This window comes from Opisthorchis viverrini (assembly GCF_000715545.1).
Source record: "Opisthorchis viverrini unplaced genomic scaffold opera_v5_212, whole genome shotgun sequence".
NCBI lineage: Eukaryota > Metazoa > Platyhelminthes > Trematoda > Opisthorchiida > Opisthorchiidae > Opisthorchis > Opisthorchis viverrini.
In genome coordinates, this window is record NW_008751870.1 from 761066 (window position 1) to 779581 (window position 18516).

The 18516-nt window shown below is 42.7% G+C and overlaps 1 protein-coding gene across 1 annotated transcript in view; it reads left to right on the forward strand.

Annotated features, from left to right (window-relative positions):
* T265_08362 (hypothetical protein) overlaps positions 1-18516 on the forward strand; it is a gene marked incomplete at both ends in the record, with an annotated part of 76500 nt that overhangs the window by 18581 nt on the left and 39403 nt on the right. The window contains one exon of the mRNA XM_009174138.1: positions 6912-8260. Within this exon, the coding sequence (XP_009172402.1) occupies positions 6912-8260 (1349 nt within the window). The remainder of the gene's footprint in view (positions 1-6911; positions 8261-18516) is intronic.

Sequence of the window (18516 nt, forward strand, 5' to 3'; positions counted from 1 at the left end):
AGTCATTTCGGTAACCGTTATCCTCTCAGGTTGGAACTGTTGATTCTAATTACATGAAAGTTCACTCCATAGTAGCACCAGAGCATCCGTTACACGCTTGTTGTATTGAATTCATTTTTCAGAGTGTTCACTTCATCTTGATGTTTGTACCTAGTATTCACCGAATGTATGTGCTGAGTCATAGTTCAGTTCTTTGCCGTACTGTTATCCGCTACATTTGCGCACTGTTGCCCGCCTCTATGTCTTGAAACCGGTTTTGACAGATACATCTATGTACGGCATGTTTATCGTACGTTTGGTTGCTACAATATTACAAACCAGTCCGCGATACATCTGACTTGGTTGAATGAGAGCGCTTTTGTAGTTTGTTGTACGGAGGCAAGGCTAAGGCACATAACGATGTCGTCAAGTTGTCAGGTAGTAAGTGTTTCAATCGTACATCAGAGTGGTGCATCCACAAACCGCAACCTGATGTGCGGAACTGGCCCCGTTAAAACAACTATGAACAGCTGATGTACATGTGAGCAACAACTTCAGATAGCTCCGTTGAACTTTTAATTTGTTAACCGAGCTTAGCAACTAGCACACAAACGTCTCGTTTCTAGTCGAAAAGGCATAGTCGATGCACTCAAATGTGCAGTTTATGGACCGCACCACTCATATATTTGCTTGAAAACTTTCGGCAACCCGGCACCGGTTTCACCACCTTCATCAGATAGACACAGTCCCTGAGTTCCCATAAACTGCGAGACAATCCATTTGCATCACATTAAGCTGAAGAGATCTGGTCAGGATTCATCTGAATTTTCCATGAAATTAATTTAATTCGAATTGTTTTTCAATCGTATTCCTCTGTCGTAGCTGTGTTTTCCAGAAAAACCCGGAGGAATTAAGCAAATACCTTAGGAGCGGTGCAGTCCACACGATCTCGACCCTATTCCACTCGGTGTATGGAGAGTAATATGCTTTTTCTTGCTTTTCAATGTCATATGGCTGACCTTTATTGGTCCCAAGGCTGCGAGTGTGCGGGGCCAACATCATTCTCTCAACTTGTGTACTGATGACCTAACCGATGACAGTAATCTCATGTAAGCAAAATAGCAATAAACTCGGAAGAATCTTAGCAGAAACTCCCGCTTGTAACATTCTCCACATGAGTGTGCTGCGCTGAGGCCACCTTAGTTTTCATCTGGAATGACAGTCATGATAGCGAATTAGAATTATTGTCCCTGACAAAGTACTATTTACAAGGCTACGATGAACATAGTCCGGGGACGGGATGAATGACTAACGAGGACGCTGTGATGCGCGCAGTTTATGGGCAGGCACAGACATACCTACAGAGACTAAATGGTTTTATGAGATCAAATTCGACAGCATGGCTGAGTGACATGTGTAGTTGCTAGTATTTCAATGAACGGTAGAGTTTCTCTCACTTTGAACCAAGCCAACATGATATTCTGTTTGTTTATCGAACGTTGAGCTTTATATCAGAAAATGAGCACTCGAAATCAAGGAAAGTCTGTGCTGGTTCAGCACAATTAGTCTGTAGAATACTGTCACCATTTGTCATTGAAAGAATGTTAGATACCACTCGACAGGAAAATTGACAATACCCTTTTACCAGAAGAAGTTAGTTTACTTATCTTGGTCTGATTTTGGACCCAGTGAAGCGATAGATCACAGTGAGAAACAGTTTGACTGCTGAGGAGTAGCTTTCTTAATGAAGAAGAGCAAGCTACTAAGAAGTGCGTTTTACTGTACTATACTGTCTTGCACTGCACTGTGAACATAAAGTGAGAGCAAGGGTTGGTATTTAGACGCGGATAAAGGAGTGATACATCGAGATTCATGGCTTTTGGTGAGAAGGGATAACCATATTTGATAAAGAAACTGAAATAGCTTGCCAAACCTTTTAGAATGGATAGGCCATTTAGATTTGATTCTGTAGATTTTTTTAAATTTACTTGCGAGTGCAGGATGGGCTAAAATAAATACACCATCAGTGTGTGGATATGTGATCTAGCAGATGAATGTGATTGACTGTTGAAAAATCAAGCTCACGTCACAGCATTTTTGACGCCTGAATCGTCGTCAGCGAAGTTGGATACTGGCTTCACCTTTCGAATCGAAAATTATGGATAACTGCACGAATTTCGAGCATGCTACGCCGCAGAACTGCTGCACTGCTAAGGTATCCTGAGTCTGGTACACGAACCTGACAGGCTAAATTTTTGACTCTTGGTTAGAACCTTGCACCAGAAAGCTCAAATCATAACTAATTTTTCCCAGTTAATTTGCCGAATAGTGAACCGACTAAGAAAGGTTAAGCAAAGCTTATAACGGACATGCTCTAGTATGTCGTTTTATGCAGTTTTACATTCTATGTAACCTTTAATGAGGTATTTTCTAGGACTCGCCTTTTATCCGTATTACGCAAGGTTGAGCTCATTTAGTGGAGTTTGGAGAATCGAAGAATGAAATTTAGGCCACTAAACAAATACTTCCAGTTCACGAAGAATTACACTCTGGTGCAAATATGGTGTGGGTAGTATTCCGGCGCTCGATTTCTGGTGTGCATGACACTGTCGAAATAGATCTCAAGTGTAGGATCGAGTAAGATGGACAGCCTTAAAATATTCCAAATATCATTCAAGCATGCAGCACTGTTGTAGCTGCTGGTGTCCATCACATGGTGATGAGACGGATGCAGTGAAAATTGCCAAGCGGCTTTTCACTATGGAATCTGAAAAGCGAGCAGAAGAATGGATGTGAAACAGGATGACCAATCACAGATCAATGGTGTGTGGAGGTTGCCAGTCCATTAGTCATAGGGCACGAGAAGTGAAGCCAATCAGATTAGCGGCCTCAACATGTGTCTTACATGAAACCAATGCAACAACCGCATCTCTATTTACGAAGGAACCATCTGTTTGGTCAGCTGGTCTTGCTGTTCCATTTGCTGTTGAAGAGTTTTTTCTCCAAAATTTTTCTGATATAAATATCTAGCATATCAATTTTTTCAAAGTACGTGATAGAGGTAGTTTTCACCTTTCCCCCAAAAATACCTGAAACTAAAGCAGTATCGCTGCAATCGAAAGGAATTTTATAGGCCCCAAAACTAGCCCTTGTACTGGGTAAACTGTTTGCAAACAAGGCCAAGACAGACGAACGCGAAACTGACAACACCGTGTACCAAACCAGTGGCACTGATCGTAACAAATATTATTTTAGAAAAACTGGAGGAAACTTTCCTACGTACGTAAAGGAAGACAAGGCAGCTTTGAAGAGATATGAACCGCTACTTTTGTTTTTATTCGTGAAGATCAAGAAGGATAAAAACCCCAACCTAGGAAACGTAAAGGTCGTGAAACTGGAAAAAGAGGGCGCGAGAGGGGGTACTTCCCATGAGATTTAATTAATCGCTTTATTGAAGTGGAGACTGTATACACACCGGGGGCGAGATGTCTCAAATTATTAGAGCGCCAATTTACTAACCGAAAGGTCGATGCTTCAAACCCGACCTCTACCTCTCGGATTCCTCTGTCTAGGCTTGGACGATATGGCAGTATCCCAGCCCTCGTGCTTCTTTCTGGTGGCATGGCAGCTAGGCACCGAAAGTGTGTTACAGATGAAGGATTTGAATACATGCCACCAACTAAAAGGTAAGAGTGAGTCAAACCCGGCCATCAGACCAACTCGTCAACAAGCATGACGCATTATGAAAACAGCTCCAAAAATAATCATTTCGGTTTTATTCAAAAAGGCCCCTTTCCTCAGTAGTGACAATGAAAGCTTCAACGTGAAATTTCTACACAATTCTACACGTCGTTGTTTCTAAGTCCGCTTATGTTGAAATTTACGAGTGAAATGCACAGAGTATAGCCCATCTTCCAGAGTACAGCCCATCTTCAGCGCGAGGCGTTCAGATTTCAAGACAGTCCTTGCTGAGTTTTAGGATTGGTACTGAACATAAGACCAATAAGACCCAGTCGCATTTCGATAAAATGAGAAAATCTGTTAAAGTGACTTCACTGATCAAATGGAGAACCTTTTCCCGACATGTGAGATCCAGATCAATCAAATCACAAGCATCTCAAGGTCACAACTCCGTTGTTCTCATTTGTAAGTAGCACTCGTCGACAAGGTGTGCTTTAAATATGGAAAACAAAATGGTGTGCTCGAGCAAACTAAAGGAAAGCTTTCTTATATTTATCATTGCAATGGGAATTCCCTGTCCCTACATTGATTCCAGAACAAACAAGTGGTATGGTTAAAGGATTCTGAGTAAATGATAACTGTAGGGAAAATATTCTGGTCAACCTTCCTGGGATAGGTGACCAGAAAGCCAGGCGGTCAATACAAAATCTGCAAATAAGCTGGTGAAGATCTTGAAAAACAAACGTGTGACAAATATCACGAGTACGCATCATAAGAAGCGAGTTGTATTTAGAGGCTGGGTATGTTTGAGCAAGTGCTCCCAGCTTATTAGTCGTCTGAGGCCCATTGACAGTGCTGTAAGCTTACACACGGAGCACAAAGATACTTGAGCAAGTCTTATGGAATCACAGACAGAAGAAATCCATTTCGGCGAATGAGCTCATTTACGCATGAAGTTGGTTTCCACGGGAGACTCAAATGGATCTCTTGTTTGAAACTCGGTTACTACGCCTACCTGATGAGTCCCAGGAAATGCCAAACCGGTAGTGGGCTGCTGCAGAATTTTCGGTAGCGTTTTGAGTCGTTTCCTGTACGAGAAGAAATCAATGTTCAGTGTTGATGAAAAGTGCTGCCTAAATGGTTTAGGTAGCCTCGTTGCCACTGGATGTATGGGAGAAGAACCGATAAGTCTTATGGAATCACAGACAGAAGAAATCTATTTCGACGAGTGAGCTCATTTACACATCAAATTGGTCGCCACGGGAGACTCAAATGAATCTCTTGTTTGAAACTCGGTTACTGCGCCTACCTGATGAGTCCCAGGAAAGGCCAAACCGGTAGTGGGCTGCCGCAGAATTTTTGGGTAGCGTTTTGAGTAGCTTCCTGTACTAGAAGAAATCAATCTTCAGTGTTGATGAAAAGTGCTACCTAAATGGTTTAGATAGCCTCGTTGCCACTGGAAGTATGGAAGAAGAACCGATTTGCAGTAAGCGACCTTACAATGTAAACATTTTTGGTTTCGGCTTCCATTTGTGTGATCGGCAGACTACTTGTTCTAGAGATACTGTGACCGATTCTTGCATCGGGACACTTGGTGATTAGCTGCTCTAAGACCATGATTTGGAGAAAGCGAGACTTCACTGTAACAGCCTCTTGATTCAGACTTCCAGATTAACGGGTTTATTGTTCTTTCTCATATGAATTTTAGACTGTCCTGAACAGAGATAAAGGAGACAACCCCACTCAGAGACGTATGGGGCATAATGATATAATGATAACGTAATAATGAATGTATATAGCAAAGCCTACAAACGAACGGGAGGAAGACGCTGCAGCTACTGTTAGTGATGTTTCTTTATTGCGCAGTATAATTGACGCTGTTAACATATATCATACATTATAACGAACGGCCAAAATTTAATGAGTAGATAAGCACGCTGATAAAACAGAGTACTGCTTTGCGGAAATCAAAATGGGGGCGAAAGGAAACGATATGTTCGTGTACATGAAATAATATCTAGCACCATGCAAGCCCTGGTTTCTAGTTCTTTCGTCCGTCTTATTTCTGGAACACTGATCAGTGCAAGGTAAACTTGTTTCATCGACGCATGCTTGGACTAATTCTAAACATAAAATTTTCAGAAAGAACTGCTTACTGCACAAGTAAACTGTAATTTCGGATTCGTATCTTGTTTCGCAACTAACACGCCTGGTGTTGGGGCACTGAATGTTTGGGATTTGTTGGCAACAGTCTATTTGTATGGCTTTCTCTGATGGAGACCGCCGGAAAAGGCAAACTAATGGCCACTGAACCTGACATATACGACTGTGAAATGCAGTCTATGACGTTCTTACAACAAAGCTATCGCTTTTACTGCTGTCACTCCCCACAATACTAGGCAAACAGATCCGCTTGTGGTTAGTGCACGGATTAGACCATCATCTCTAACTCGTGCCTGATATCCCACTAACCCCTATCCTCGATGAACAAAGCGGGTGGAACTATCACACTTCGATGCGCAGTTTGGAAGCTAAAAAATTGAATTGACCACTTGGTTTGGATCATATGCTTCCGGGGATGGACTACGTCGACTTTAGTGGTCTGTTTATTTTCGCTTTGAAAGCTACAGCACCGTTTGAAAATAGTTAGCAGGCTTTTTTACTTCTGTTGTCAGACTTCGTTTCAGCACTACTTCTTAAAAGCTTTCGTCAATACGGCCGCACAACCAACTCAACGCCAGCTAGCAAAGAATCTCAGGAATGGATGATTGGTAGAAAAATGCCGTTGACTTCAACTCATCTAACGAACTTGCATGTCATTGTATCTCAGCCAGCTGTGCACCAATCTGATCCGGTTACAAGCGGTTGAATAAGAAAAGCAAGAAGTAAGCTCGCATGGCATTTGCACAGGAGCACGCCGAGGCGTCTGTCTACACTGGATTACATGGTATTTGTACACGGTGTACTTCAAATGATAATACGCAAAGCTAAGTGGTTGTTTCGGGAAACTAAAAATGTGTCTGCGAGCCGAACAATATTCGCGAATCATGGGCCAAAATGCCTCCTGGGTAAAACGGAAAAAATGGATACATTTTGCTCCAATGTTATAGTTACATCCCAGTACAACTTTTACGATTTTTTGCCCAGAAACTTTATAGAGCAGTTTCACAATATGGCAAACGTATTTTTCGCCTCGATTCTCGTCCTATACGGTTTTACGGTTGCAGCGACAAACGCCTGGTCGAATTTAGGACCATTGCTTGCCCTACTCACCATGACCATGATTAAAGATGGTGTCGAGGATATTCTGCGTCACCGCCGAGATCGCCAACTGAATCACCGTCTAGTTCAACTCCTCGAAGTGGATTCTTCTGGTACAAATCTGCATTGGGTCATAAAAAGAGCAATGGATGTGCGTGTCGGGGATGTCATTTGCTGTGAGCGGGATGAGGCTTTCCCGTGTGATGTCATCATCCTGGCGTCGAGTAATACATCCGGTGTGATAAATCTGACTACTGCAAATTTGGATGGCGAGACCAATGTCAAAAAGTTTTACGCTGTCTCTAGCACACAACCCCACTACATCAAGGTTGCTCCTAATGGACTGAATAGATGTATACGTCATTGTCCTAATACGCCCCTAGAATTGATCAAACCACTGTACGTCCGAGTGGAATGCGAACAACCTGCAGCTGATCTGACAAAGTTTGAAGGTCGACTCTCGACCAAATTTGTACAAGACATTCCTTTGAATGCATCTAACCTGGCACTTAGAGGTGCGAAACTACGGAACACAGACTTCTTGCTTGGTTTGGTTGTATATACGGGCGGAGATACCAAACTGTCATTAAATGGGAAACAAGTAAAGCGTAAATACAGCACCAGATCATCTAAATCAAACACTATCATCGTCGTATTCATTATTGCCATGGTATTCCTGTCGGTGTGCTTCGCGATTTCATTCACATTTTGGACACGGTTATCAAAGGATACAATGTGGCAAGTACCGACTTCATTTGAAACCCGCTGGGAATTTGTACTAAGTGTTTTCCGTTTTGTGTTCATTCTGAGTTGCCTCATCCCAATATCCATCGTCATCACAATCGAAGTGCAACAACTCATAATGGCCTACTTGATCTCCCAAGATTTGAACATGTATCTTCCTAGTGAAGACTTGTGTGCAAAAGCGAATAGTGCTCAGATGGCTGACGAACTGGGGCAAGTGGAATTTCTCTTTAGTGACAAAACTGGAACACTGACACGGAATTCAATGTGTATGCGTTTGTGTGGTTTGTTGGAGTCCGGGATTGTGTATACGTTCCCGTCATTGAATGCAGACGTCAACAGAAAGTTTGCTAGGATGCGTGTGTCTAACGAACTTCAGTCGTCGAACGATCCCAGTGCCTCACCGGAAAGACATCAGCACATATTCGAAGGAACGGGGAAGATGGATCGAAACTATCCTGATGAGAGCGACTATATTTTGATGGACTATTTAACAATGTCCGCGTTGTGCCACACTGTTACTTGCGCACATACTACTGATGAGAATGTGGATGCAGCAGGGGTTGTACTACGTCGTAAGATACCCGCTTATGAAGTAAGTAGGCCGGTGAATAGAAAAAGTGGTCTTGCATCCTTCGAATTGGCACGCAACTTCGAAAGTCTTTTAGACTGATGGTTCTATGTCTAGTTAGAGTTAGGTTTTAGCAAAAGTAGGGTTGTATTACAAACACAAGGGTTCACCAACATAAAGACCTAATCAGGCAACACGATCCTGTTCATAAAGTTCACTAGACTTGAGCTATATGCAGTATGAGGTAGATATGTCAGCTTAAATACTGAAACGGGAACAACTGCTTTTTGGAAGACACTGTGTATTTCAAATGCCAGTTCCGTCTTATTATGGCAGTCATAGCGGTGACAACAATATCGCGCAACAACTTCTTGATCCAGAAGTAAGAACAAGAAGAGAAATGACCAGGAGTTGACATGCTGACAAAGAGTTAACTTATGGTTTAAAATGGTATCACGAAAGGTAGTCCTCAACATTGACCATTGATCTCAACTTTACTGCCCACAAACCGGTACGTAACTGGAACAAAGCAAACTTGTCGCCTGTGAAATTCAGTGGAATGATACGAACGGGTCAATAAGCACTGGCCTACTTAACTAGCATCAACGATTGGTCGAGGGCTGCACGGGCTGCAGGGAACTGATTGGACCGAGGTCAGGGAGACTGTACGGTTTGTGGTTGGTTGTGAGTCATGTGGACTCGAAGCTTCATGATTGGATGGAGCGACTCGGCAAAAGTTGGTAGTTGGTTAACTTTGTTCACATACTGACTGATTTAAATTTTTATCAAGAATAGCCATTCGGCACGTCATCAGATTTTTCTTTCAATGTGAAGACATAAATTGGCGGTTAAACTGCTTGTTGATCAATAGCGATATTTCATTCCCTTCCTTGACGTCGTGGTATGAAGATTCATTTCCGGGCACAAGAGCAATAAGCAGGTATCCACAGTAAATCCAAGTTAATATTGCTGTTCTTGCCGTCGTTCGCCATTGGATTGCAGCCAAACAACCTTGGGCAATGGACCGCGGCAGCATAGGCACATTTTTGTCCACCCTGACCCATCAGATCCCCAAACTCGGATACAGTAGTTCTACCATTTGGTGTGGGCTAAATAGAATAAGTGCACCACAGCAAAAGTAGGACCTTGCAGATTGGAATGACGTGAAACAATAAGTTTTGCGGCTCATACAGCCTACAAATATAGTCCTTGTTCTTTTCACGGACAGCTTGATTTGCTAGGGCGTCTTGGACCAAGTTAGCATCATTAACCCATGGATACACAATAAAAAAACCCTCCGATGACTTAGATGAACCGGGTTAAAGCAAATAGTTGCAGGTGGTTCGTATGTGTTCAAGTCATGCTGGAAAATTAGCATCTAGTGGTGAGTCCTAATGGGTTTGATTATGCTGATTTTTGGATTTCATTCTGACTGGCCTTAATGGTGTTTGTGATCGTTCGGCACTGAACTTGAGCACTCAGGAGTTGTATGCACGCAAATAAGAATTAATCATACATTCTATGACCATCAGCCCCGAAATTTGTGTGCTGGAAATTCGAACTTTACTGACCGAGGGACAACATAGAAGATCAAAGCGATCCAGTGGCATTAACAGGGTTTCGCACCACCATTTTGATGACCCGTGTTTGAAAACGTTCATTCTGGCTGTCGATATTTCATCCTCATAATCACTATGTATATCGTTTCAAAACTAAAACGGTATATGTGAATCTAACAGGGGTCCAGATAGTCTTGTTTTGATTTTGAGAACTCAGATCGTTTGAATGCTCGCTGGTTTGTTTGTTCAACTAATACCAGTTGTATCTGTTGGACTGCTGGACGGAAAAGATGTTTCTTTACTTGCATATTTGATGGTGCACTGGTTATCGACGGTAGAGTTGAAGCTGACATCAACATACCGTTTTGTACAGTTAACGATTATGAATGTTTAGGTATCGTCTTCTCTTTGAACCAAGGAGGAGGAACGGTCACAATCTTAACTTGTGATGTCACTGGTCATCTTGTGTAAGCTTCCTAATCTTCCAGTGGGCTCATTAGTTGATTTGAACATATCACTTTCTAACGTCAGCACCAGAAGTTAGGAATTTATCTAGTTCCTTTGAACACAGCTATCGAGTTAATGGAAACAATGACACATTTGATATCCCGGTTTTCGCATGACGTTGCTTCGGATAATAGGAAGGTTCTGCGTAAACCTGAGTCACTTCATGGATCTACTCTTGTCCGTATAGCCTGGCCCTGAAATGCTGTCGAACTAAGCTACATTAACAGACCGTTTACCCGTTTGTCTAGTTAAAAATGCACCTATCTATTCCAAGAACGACTGCTGCGGGAGAGGACTCATCTCCACAAGAGCGTTTGCCGTCAGCAGCGACAAAACGTGTTCTGTTGCAAAATGACCTCTGATGTCACTATCGATGGAAGTCGTCTTCTGCAGATGAGAGAACACAAGGTGAATCGTACAAGGTATCAGAGGTGATCATCGGTAGTAGCTTACTAGCTGTGTATGAGGCCACCGTTCAAAGTGTGCCACAACCAATCTCTGTTTTTCTCCATGAATGCTACAAAATTGAATTCGTGGTCACTCGGAAGACGACCAAGTACATACTCAACAGAAGTATATCATTTATCAGTAAAAAAAAGATCTTACGCTTGGTTGGGTTGAAATGCTGATCCGCATTGGTCAAATCAGCCAGGATCTTACTTGCCACATCTATTATTTTGTACAGTGAAGAAAAATCAACCAGGCAAGTGTCGAGTTGTACAGTCCACGTAGTTTGCATCGCATTCGAAAGAGCAGAAAGGAAGAAAAGCCAGGGACTGGTGCCTCATCCTTGATGTTGGTACGGAACGTGTCACAAATGCAGTGAATCCTAAACCGCGAGACAAAAATATTTCATTTAAACAAAGATTTAGTTTTCTGGTGATCGCCTCGGAGACTGCCGACACAGAACGGTACCTTGATTTAACTAGGCGGTTCTGGAGTAGTTGTTTCTCTTCATTATGTACTATCCCGTCTGAGTATGAATTTATCTCACTATCAGCTTTCTTTCAGGATCCTGGGGATGGACTTTAGTTTGGCTTCACTTGTGTCATCCGAGTAAATTTCAGAGGCCTTGATTGCCTGTATTGTCCAAACAGAAAATTGTGGAAATTTGTGCACTGGAGCGATCTCGTCGGCTTTTGGGTTGTGTCGATTTGGACCACGGGTCAATTTAATTCACTGCGGAGAGTGAAGTCGCCAACAAGTTTTAATTTCTTGATGTCCTGTCCACTCGGAGACCAGACGGTGCCCTCCAGTGGAGGGCATAGTAAAAGCCGACGCGGCCGGACCAGTACACAAAAATTCCCCAGATTTTTCGAATGTCGTGTAAACGAAACCTCATTGAACTTTCGCCAGATTTGATCCATAAAATCTTTATAGATGACCTAAAATAAAACTGATATTCAGAAAAATTCTTATTTAGACATTTGAGAATGATTAGGAGAATTCTGATGGCCTCAAAACTCCCTAGCTATGCCTTTAAGATAAAGCGAAGAATCCGAGTTGATCACCAGAAAACCCGACCGTCGTCCAAAGAGAAAATTCTGTTTCACAGCTAACGAGCTACATCAGTGGTCACTGTTTTTTCGCTGTAATCATCGAGGATACCCTTTCGTTTATTTGCTCAGATGGACATCTTTGACGGTGTTGAATCTAACTGCAAAACTCAGTGTAGATTGGGGCATATTTTAAGTGAATTTGGCATCAATCTCCTTAAGCTCTTGTGTATGTCTGTCTTGAGTTGAGTCGTCAGCAAACCAAACGTTATTGTCAGATATGTTGGGCTGTCTGAGGAAGCCTGGGTTGGTAATGACTGAGTCTATGACACTGAACAACAGTTTCGTTTACCCGAAAAACCGCTATTATTAGTAATAGTGGCATCAACGTCACAGTTTCCATCACCAACTCCAGGAGTCACAGCAAACGCGAATATGTAGCAGTGTTATCTCCGTTGTGCCACATAGGGGCACCATCCATATGAGTTGGAAAACTCGCAGTAGTTTATCTTGTTTGACTTCTTGAGCCTCCTACCAGATCCTTCCTCGTCCTGACGATAGTCTCCACAAATTGCCCTTCCACAAAGGACTTCATTTTCCGTTTTCACAGACGAAGGACCTTTTACGCGGTTGAAGAAGCCGGTATTTACCATCACATTGGCATGGTGACTAGTTTTGTGAGGTTTTTATTTGACACGCTGTCACGCTGCGGGGGTGGTTTCGTATAGCCGATGTGGCAAGAGAACAGAAACCGTACGCTATCAGCCATTTCTGAGTTGAATTCCAGAGGGCTGATTTGGGGTTGTCCACTCAACTTCTCACTTTTTATGGTAAATATTATTATTCTACGTAGCGTCTTTCGACTGACTGGTCAGTACACAACCTAGAACATGGTAAACTGATTATTTGTCACGTTCTATCTGTCTAGCTCATGTTTTTTCTTCGATAGTTGTTCTACGGACGTGATCAGCCAGTTACGCTGACTGACCGTGTAAGCAAGGACATGTGCACGCGTGATAGTGCAAACTCTAAAGCTCTCAGGACCGATAAAATCGTTCAGCTGTAACACCTTTCCGGTGCCTGGCTGCCATGCCACCCGAAGGAAGCACGAGGGCTGACGTACTGCCAGGTTGCCCAAACCTAGACAGGGGAAGTCAAGAGGCAGACGAATGACAGGTGCTAAGTTGGGTTTGGTCTCTGCTCACCCAAATCCTTGTTGTTGACTATGGAACTTATATCCGGTCTATATAGCCAACTTTGGAATTTTCGTTCTTGTGACTTTATTCCCGAAACTTTAGTTCCCAACTGGTATCTCACTGCAATCACATTTTAACGAATATTGTATGTACACAAATCAGCCTACATGGAACGCTGTTCTTGTCTGATATGCTCAACCCGATTTCTTGCCCAGAGGGTATGGCTATGTTGTGTAATCTTTGTTAGAAAATTCATCGATCGGTAGATGGTCACACTAAATGATGTGGATTTACATAGTGGTTTCTACACTATCTCCCGTTGTGAGGAACTAGACCGGCGAACCGCCGAGTACAAAAGCACTCTGTATGATTCTGCGCTAAAGAATGCCAAGAATGTCGTGCTTGGGCTTCTTCCCAATTTCCTGGCGAGCAACTACGGTGACTATTGTTCAGACGAGAGTCTTGTCGACGTCACTTTCACTCTGCTTTGTCTGAATCCGCGTTAATTTATAGAACACGATCCAAATTCATAGCGTTTTCTGTCTGCGTTCGGACTTGCGTTTGCGCCCTTACTCGGTAAATATCTTGTTGACAGTACGATTGTGTTGGGCATCTTGATTACTTTCCTCTCAAGCATCAAGTGCATTCTGGCTCCTCAACAAACCATTGAAAGCATCAGAGGTGAACATTTGTTCATTATCGGGGATGACAATCCACTGTAAATTCATCCAAGTACAAAACGTGGTATGTGCGGTCATCTTAGGCCTGAATAAATTTGCGTTCGCGAAATTTCTACTGCAATACTGATTGCAATTGAGGACTCAACAATCCTACTATACTTGAATAGGTGCCGTTTAACGAAAAATAAAGAATTTGGAAAGTTCAGAATTTTCGTTCACACCCAACACACAGACACACATAGCAGGCTGCATTGCACCTTGCTCGCTCTATTTCTATACAGGGTGTTTTTACGCTGACTATCTGTTGAATTGTTGAGAAAACCTCCAAGAGGAGACCACGTTCATTGGGCGAAAGTTTTGTAGACATGCAGTTAGTTTCTTTCACAATATCACAGCAAGAAAAGCGTCGAAAGCAAAATGAGACCTTGTCCGCTTTCCGAATGGATAGTTTTTGAACCAAAATAAGAAAAAATAATGGAAATTTCCTGTTACAATCAGCTGACTTATCAGGCGGCTTTAATTCAAAGGGCCGGAACCATATGCACAACTGCTCCGCCCACACACCACATTGCTGAACTCGTATGGACCAGGCTGCTGATGGAGTTCAGCTTTGGACACGCACACATATCGTTCGGTGGAACTTCAGCTGAAGGATAATATGCAGCAACATAATGCTGCCGACTATTTCACTGATTCACTGTTTTCTCTAATAAATGAGAGTGCATACTTCTCGTTAAGTGTCTCATTTGGCGGTTTTGACTCGAGTTGGCTAGGTTTGAAAAGTACTACCTCCTAACCGGGCCAAATGACTATCCTGTTCAAGGATATGTGAGAGTTTCGAACATGTGAAGTATTTCCTTCCAGTGATAGGGAAAATTCCGTCCAATCCCCATGAAGGTCGCACGTGAGAACAAAGGATTGTTTAGTTCTCCAACGAGGAAAGTATTTGATGAGGTTATTGTTGCCTGCCCTACAGCTACCGTCGAGGACACATTTTAAAGTCACCTGAGAATGTTTCCTCGAGTTGCTTGTCCAGGAAAAAAGGTGAGAAACCAAGTTTCCTCTCCCACATTTCAGTTTGAACGACCTTCAACAAACTGAAGTGTCTTTCTTGGCCCAACACCAGTTTTAAGTTTGATCAGAACTCTTCAAAAAACCATTAACGTTTGATCTGTTTTCCGAGCCTGAAAATTAGCCAGCAAGCTAATTATCATGCTCAGCACGCAATAACAAGTAAACCTAACTGAGCTTCTGATATGAGTACATATTGCCAACGGATCTTGCCAATCCGATGGCTCATAGATAGCATGGATGCTGTTTCAACTGAAGTATGATGCTACCTCGGTGGATTACACTCACTTGACTGCTATTATAGAAAAGAGATTCAAGTATGATGCTACCTCGGTGGATTACACTCACTTTACTGCTATTACAGAAAACAGATTAAACTGAAGACACATATTGTTCCCCGTCTACCTCTTTTGCCAGCAGAGGTAGATGTTATCGGGGACAGACTAGGAAAACATCTGACAAATCGTTGCAAGTTATAACTAAGTTTTTCAAAGAATTCGCGTTTTTTCCAAAGGCAACTACGGTAATCAGCTGCATTCATACTGGTATACCAGCTTGTACTCATCATGTTCCTATACTGTTCGGTTAACACGGCGTGTTTTGACGCCTTTGTAGACCGGAAAACATATATAGGCCAATATTCTAAGTAACCTCACGTTTAACATAGTGCCTGCACCATAGCTGTCTGAATAAACTATTTCTAAGTAGCCTCACGTTTAACATAGTGTCTGCACCATAGCAGTCTGAATAAACTATTTATCGACTCACGGGCTTCTATCGGTCAGAAAGGTGCTCTTCAATGTTAAGGTCATGGCCCTACATAGTAGCTTTGCGCGATCGCACTCACCTACTGGCAGAGTAGCCTTATGGGAAGAATAGGTTCAAAGCGACCCACTAAAATAGTATGAATCTATAAAATGGAGCATGCACTCACAATTCCAACGTTACACGTGCAAAACAGTCCGTTTGGTGCGTGAGCGCAAATAATCTTACACTTTTGTCTAGCAGTGAAATTCCTCGGAATTTTTTTCGGAAGCGGTAAACAGTTTTCTGTAATTTCACTGTTGTGCGTTTTGTCGCAAAGGTCAGACACTATATTCTATGATTTAGAAGGCTCTCGTTTCAAAATTCGGCCTTCTTTATTGATCTTTTCTGGGTGTTGTATGTGGAACAGATTTCCTTTTACACACCGATTATTCCTACAAAACGAACGGCTGATGCTGAGAATTGAGTATCTTTCATTACTCAAAAGGCTGTGAATGGGGAGAAATGTTGGAGAAAACTAGCAGTACTGCCTCCTCCTTTCTATGCAGGAAGGATGTACTACAAGCCACTCGAATTAAACATAGACGGTTGCTTAGGGGTATGTTGTGTTTTTGGACGTTTTATCCGTGTTCAGAATGAAAACGAGTGTTGGATATGGGAAACCACTTTTACTGTGGCAGTGTTTGCCTTCCAGGGAGGGTGTTTTTTTATCAAGAAGAAGGACTGCACAAAAAACGTATTTCGGATTTCTATTCTTTTAAGCGTCAACTGTCCTGAACCTCTTGCGAAGTTCACACAATAGAGCGTGTTGCCTTGTGTTCAGAATGTGGACCATACATTTATATAATGTAACGTTCTATTCCTGTGTTTTGTCTCGGTTGATTGTTCATCTTCCTGGAATGACATCAACCGAAGAAGTGCTTGGTAAAAACCAAGGGACTTATGAGGTTTATCATAAATTTTGCCACAGATTCAGTCTAAATCAACGGGAAAAGCTTTTGGTGAGCAGGAAGCAGGTAAAGACAACAGTTAAAAACTCAGAATTTACGAGGACGTTCGTCTGACCGCTGACGATCATGATGATGATGATGATGTTGGTGATGATGATGATGACGATGATGATAATGATGATGATGATGATAAAGATAAATCTGCTTGGACCCAATTTACCCCAATATCTACCCAGAATTATTCCCTGCTTAGTACGTTTTTCATAGCTTCCATGGATGCGCTGAGATTGGATATTGTTTTCTGAACAGTTAATTGGCCGGTGATGTGTACGTCCACTTTTTAGAGTACCTAGTACTACCACTCATCGATTGGGCAAGAATGTAGGACAACCGGACGAGACAACTAAGGAGTCCACAGGTCTCACATCATCAAAGGCTAGCCTCTGTTCCGTCTTGATTGTGCTAAATATTGTTTTAACGCGTTTTGGCAGGTCGATAACGAAATGTGCGATAGCTCAAATCAAAATGACCGAACATCCCGGGTCGTCCCGAAAACCCCGTAATAAAGCTACACATTGTCCGTCGTGATAAGATGTAGTTGGTTTTGCTTTATTAGGGTAGGTGGTATGCGTGTACGAATGTGATTTCATAGCTCTGTAAGCCTATTTTTCCATTCCACAGTTCTGTTACTTGTTTGCTAACCTACTCGAATGGCTTACCGTTCAACCAATTAAAATGCACGCTTATCATGACATCCATGACCACATAACCAATCAGCGCGTACGAGGTCACAATAATGTGACGGGCATATACACCCCCCACCCTGTATCATTTCCTTCAGTGTTAACCTACGTGCTTACTAATGTGCACCACCTTATCCACTGTCTAAATTCAAACGTCACTTGTAACTCCCGTACCTTCTCGAAAATGCGCTGGTGTTTATGCGGCACTACCATGTGTATTCGGGCGTATTTGCTTACATGGTTAGGCTGACTTGCAATGTCAGACAAGGTGTAGGAAGATGTACACTGAGGTAACTCTCGCTCGAACAAGCGTCCTCCTACCCTGGGCACAGCCATTCGGGTGAGTCGAGACCAAAGAATGGTGGGAAGCTATGGACTCAAGTTTCGCTCTTATTAGTGTTCATCAGCAGTGGATATCCTTGGCTGCGGCGCGGTTTAAATGCCGCACATCTGCGTGTTACTACTACTCCAGCAGCTCACAATGGACGCATCTGGATTTTTACGTCCGAACAGATAAACATGTTCGCGCTTGACCCTGTGGCATACCTTGGTTGTGTCGACCGGTTGGCCCAGCTAGTCAAGACTTTCCAGTCGGGCAGCACCAAAGACGCTTGAAACCTGCTGGAAACTTTTTGTTTCAGGTGTCGGTGGTGTTGTAGTTTATCAAAAGACTTAGCAGTACGGAGTTGCGGGAAGGTACATTATTCTCACGTTCTTCTGTTAAACCCGATCAGTTCACATGAACATGTTAGGTAAGTGGCTGCCCTCGAAAGTTTGCGTTTCGAATGTTATGATATAGATGGTAAAACAGACCGGTATGATGACTGTTCTGTCAGAAACACTATAGGAATCTTTTGTGTATTTGTAAACGCCAAGACAGATCTCAGCAACATCACATATGTATGTCGGCAAGCGATTTCGAAAGAGAGACATGAAGTAGAAAGTCTAGGAAATGTGTGGTTTTCGGTGGAGGTCACACAATGAACACAACCCGAGTCCAGCTGCCCTGTTTAACGGTGGACCAGGCCAAAACATATGTCCCAGCCGAGTCCATATAGTCAATTAAAGAACAACGGATACTGACACTGCATCGGCTGAGTGTCCCTTCAACATAGCAGGAAGAGAAAACACGTGGACCTGAGTTGTGAGGACCGATCGAATGTTAGCAGCAGTGTTCCCCAAAGGTCTAATCAACAAGTAAGATGTTTAGCTGCGCGTTACCTGTTAGCAGTAAATCTTCAGTAGAAAGGAATAACTAGGTGTCACCCGAAAAACCAGTATGAACGTTCAATCCATCTTAGTATGTTTACCAA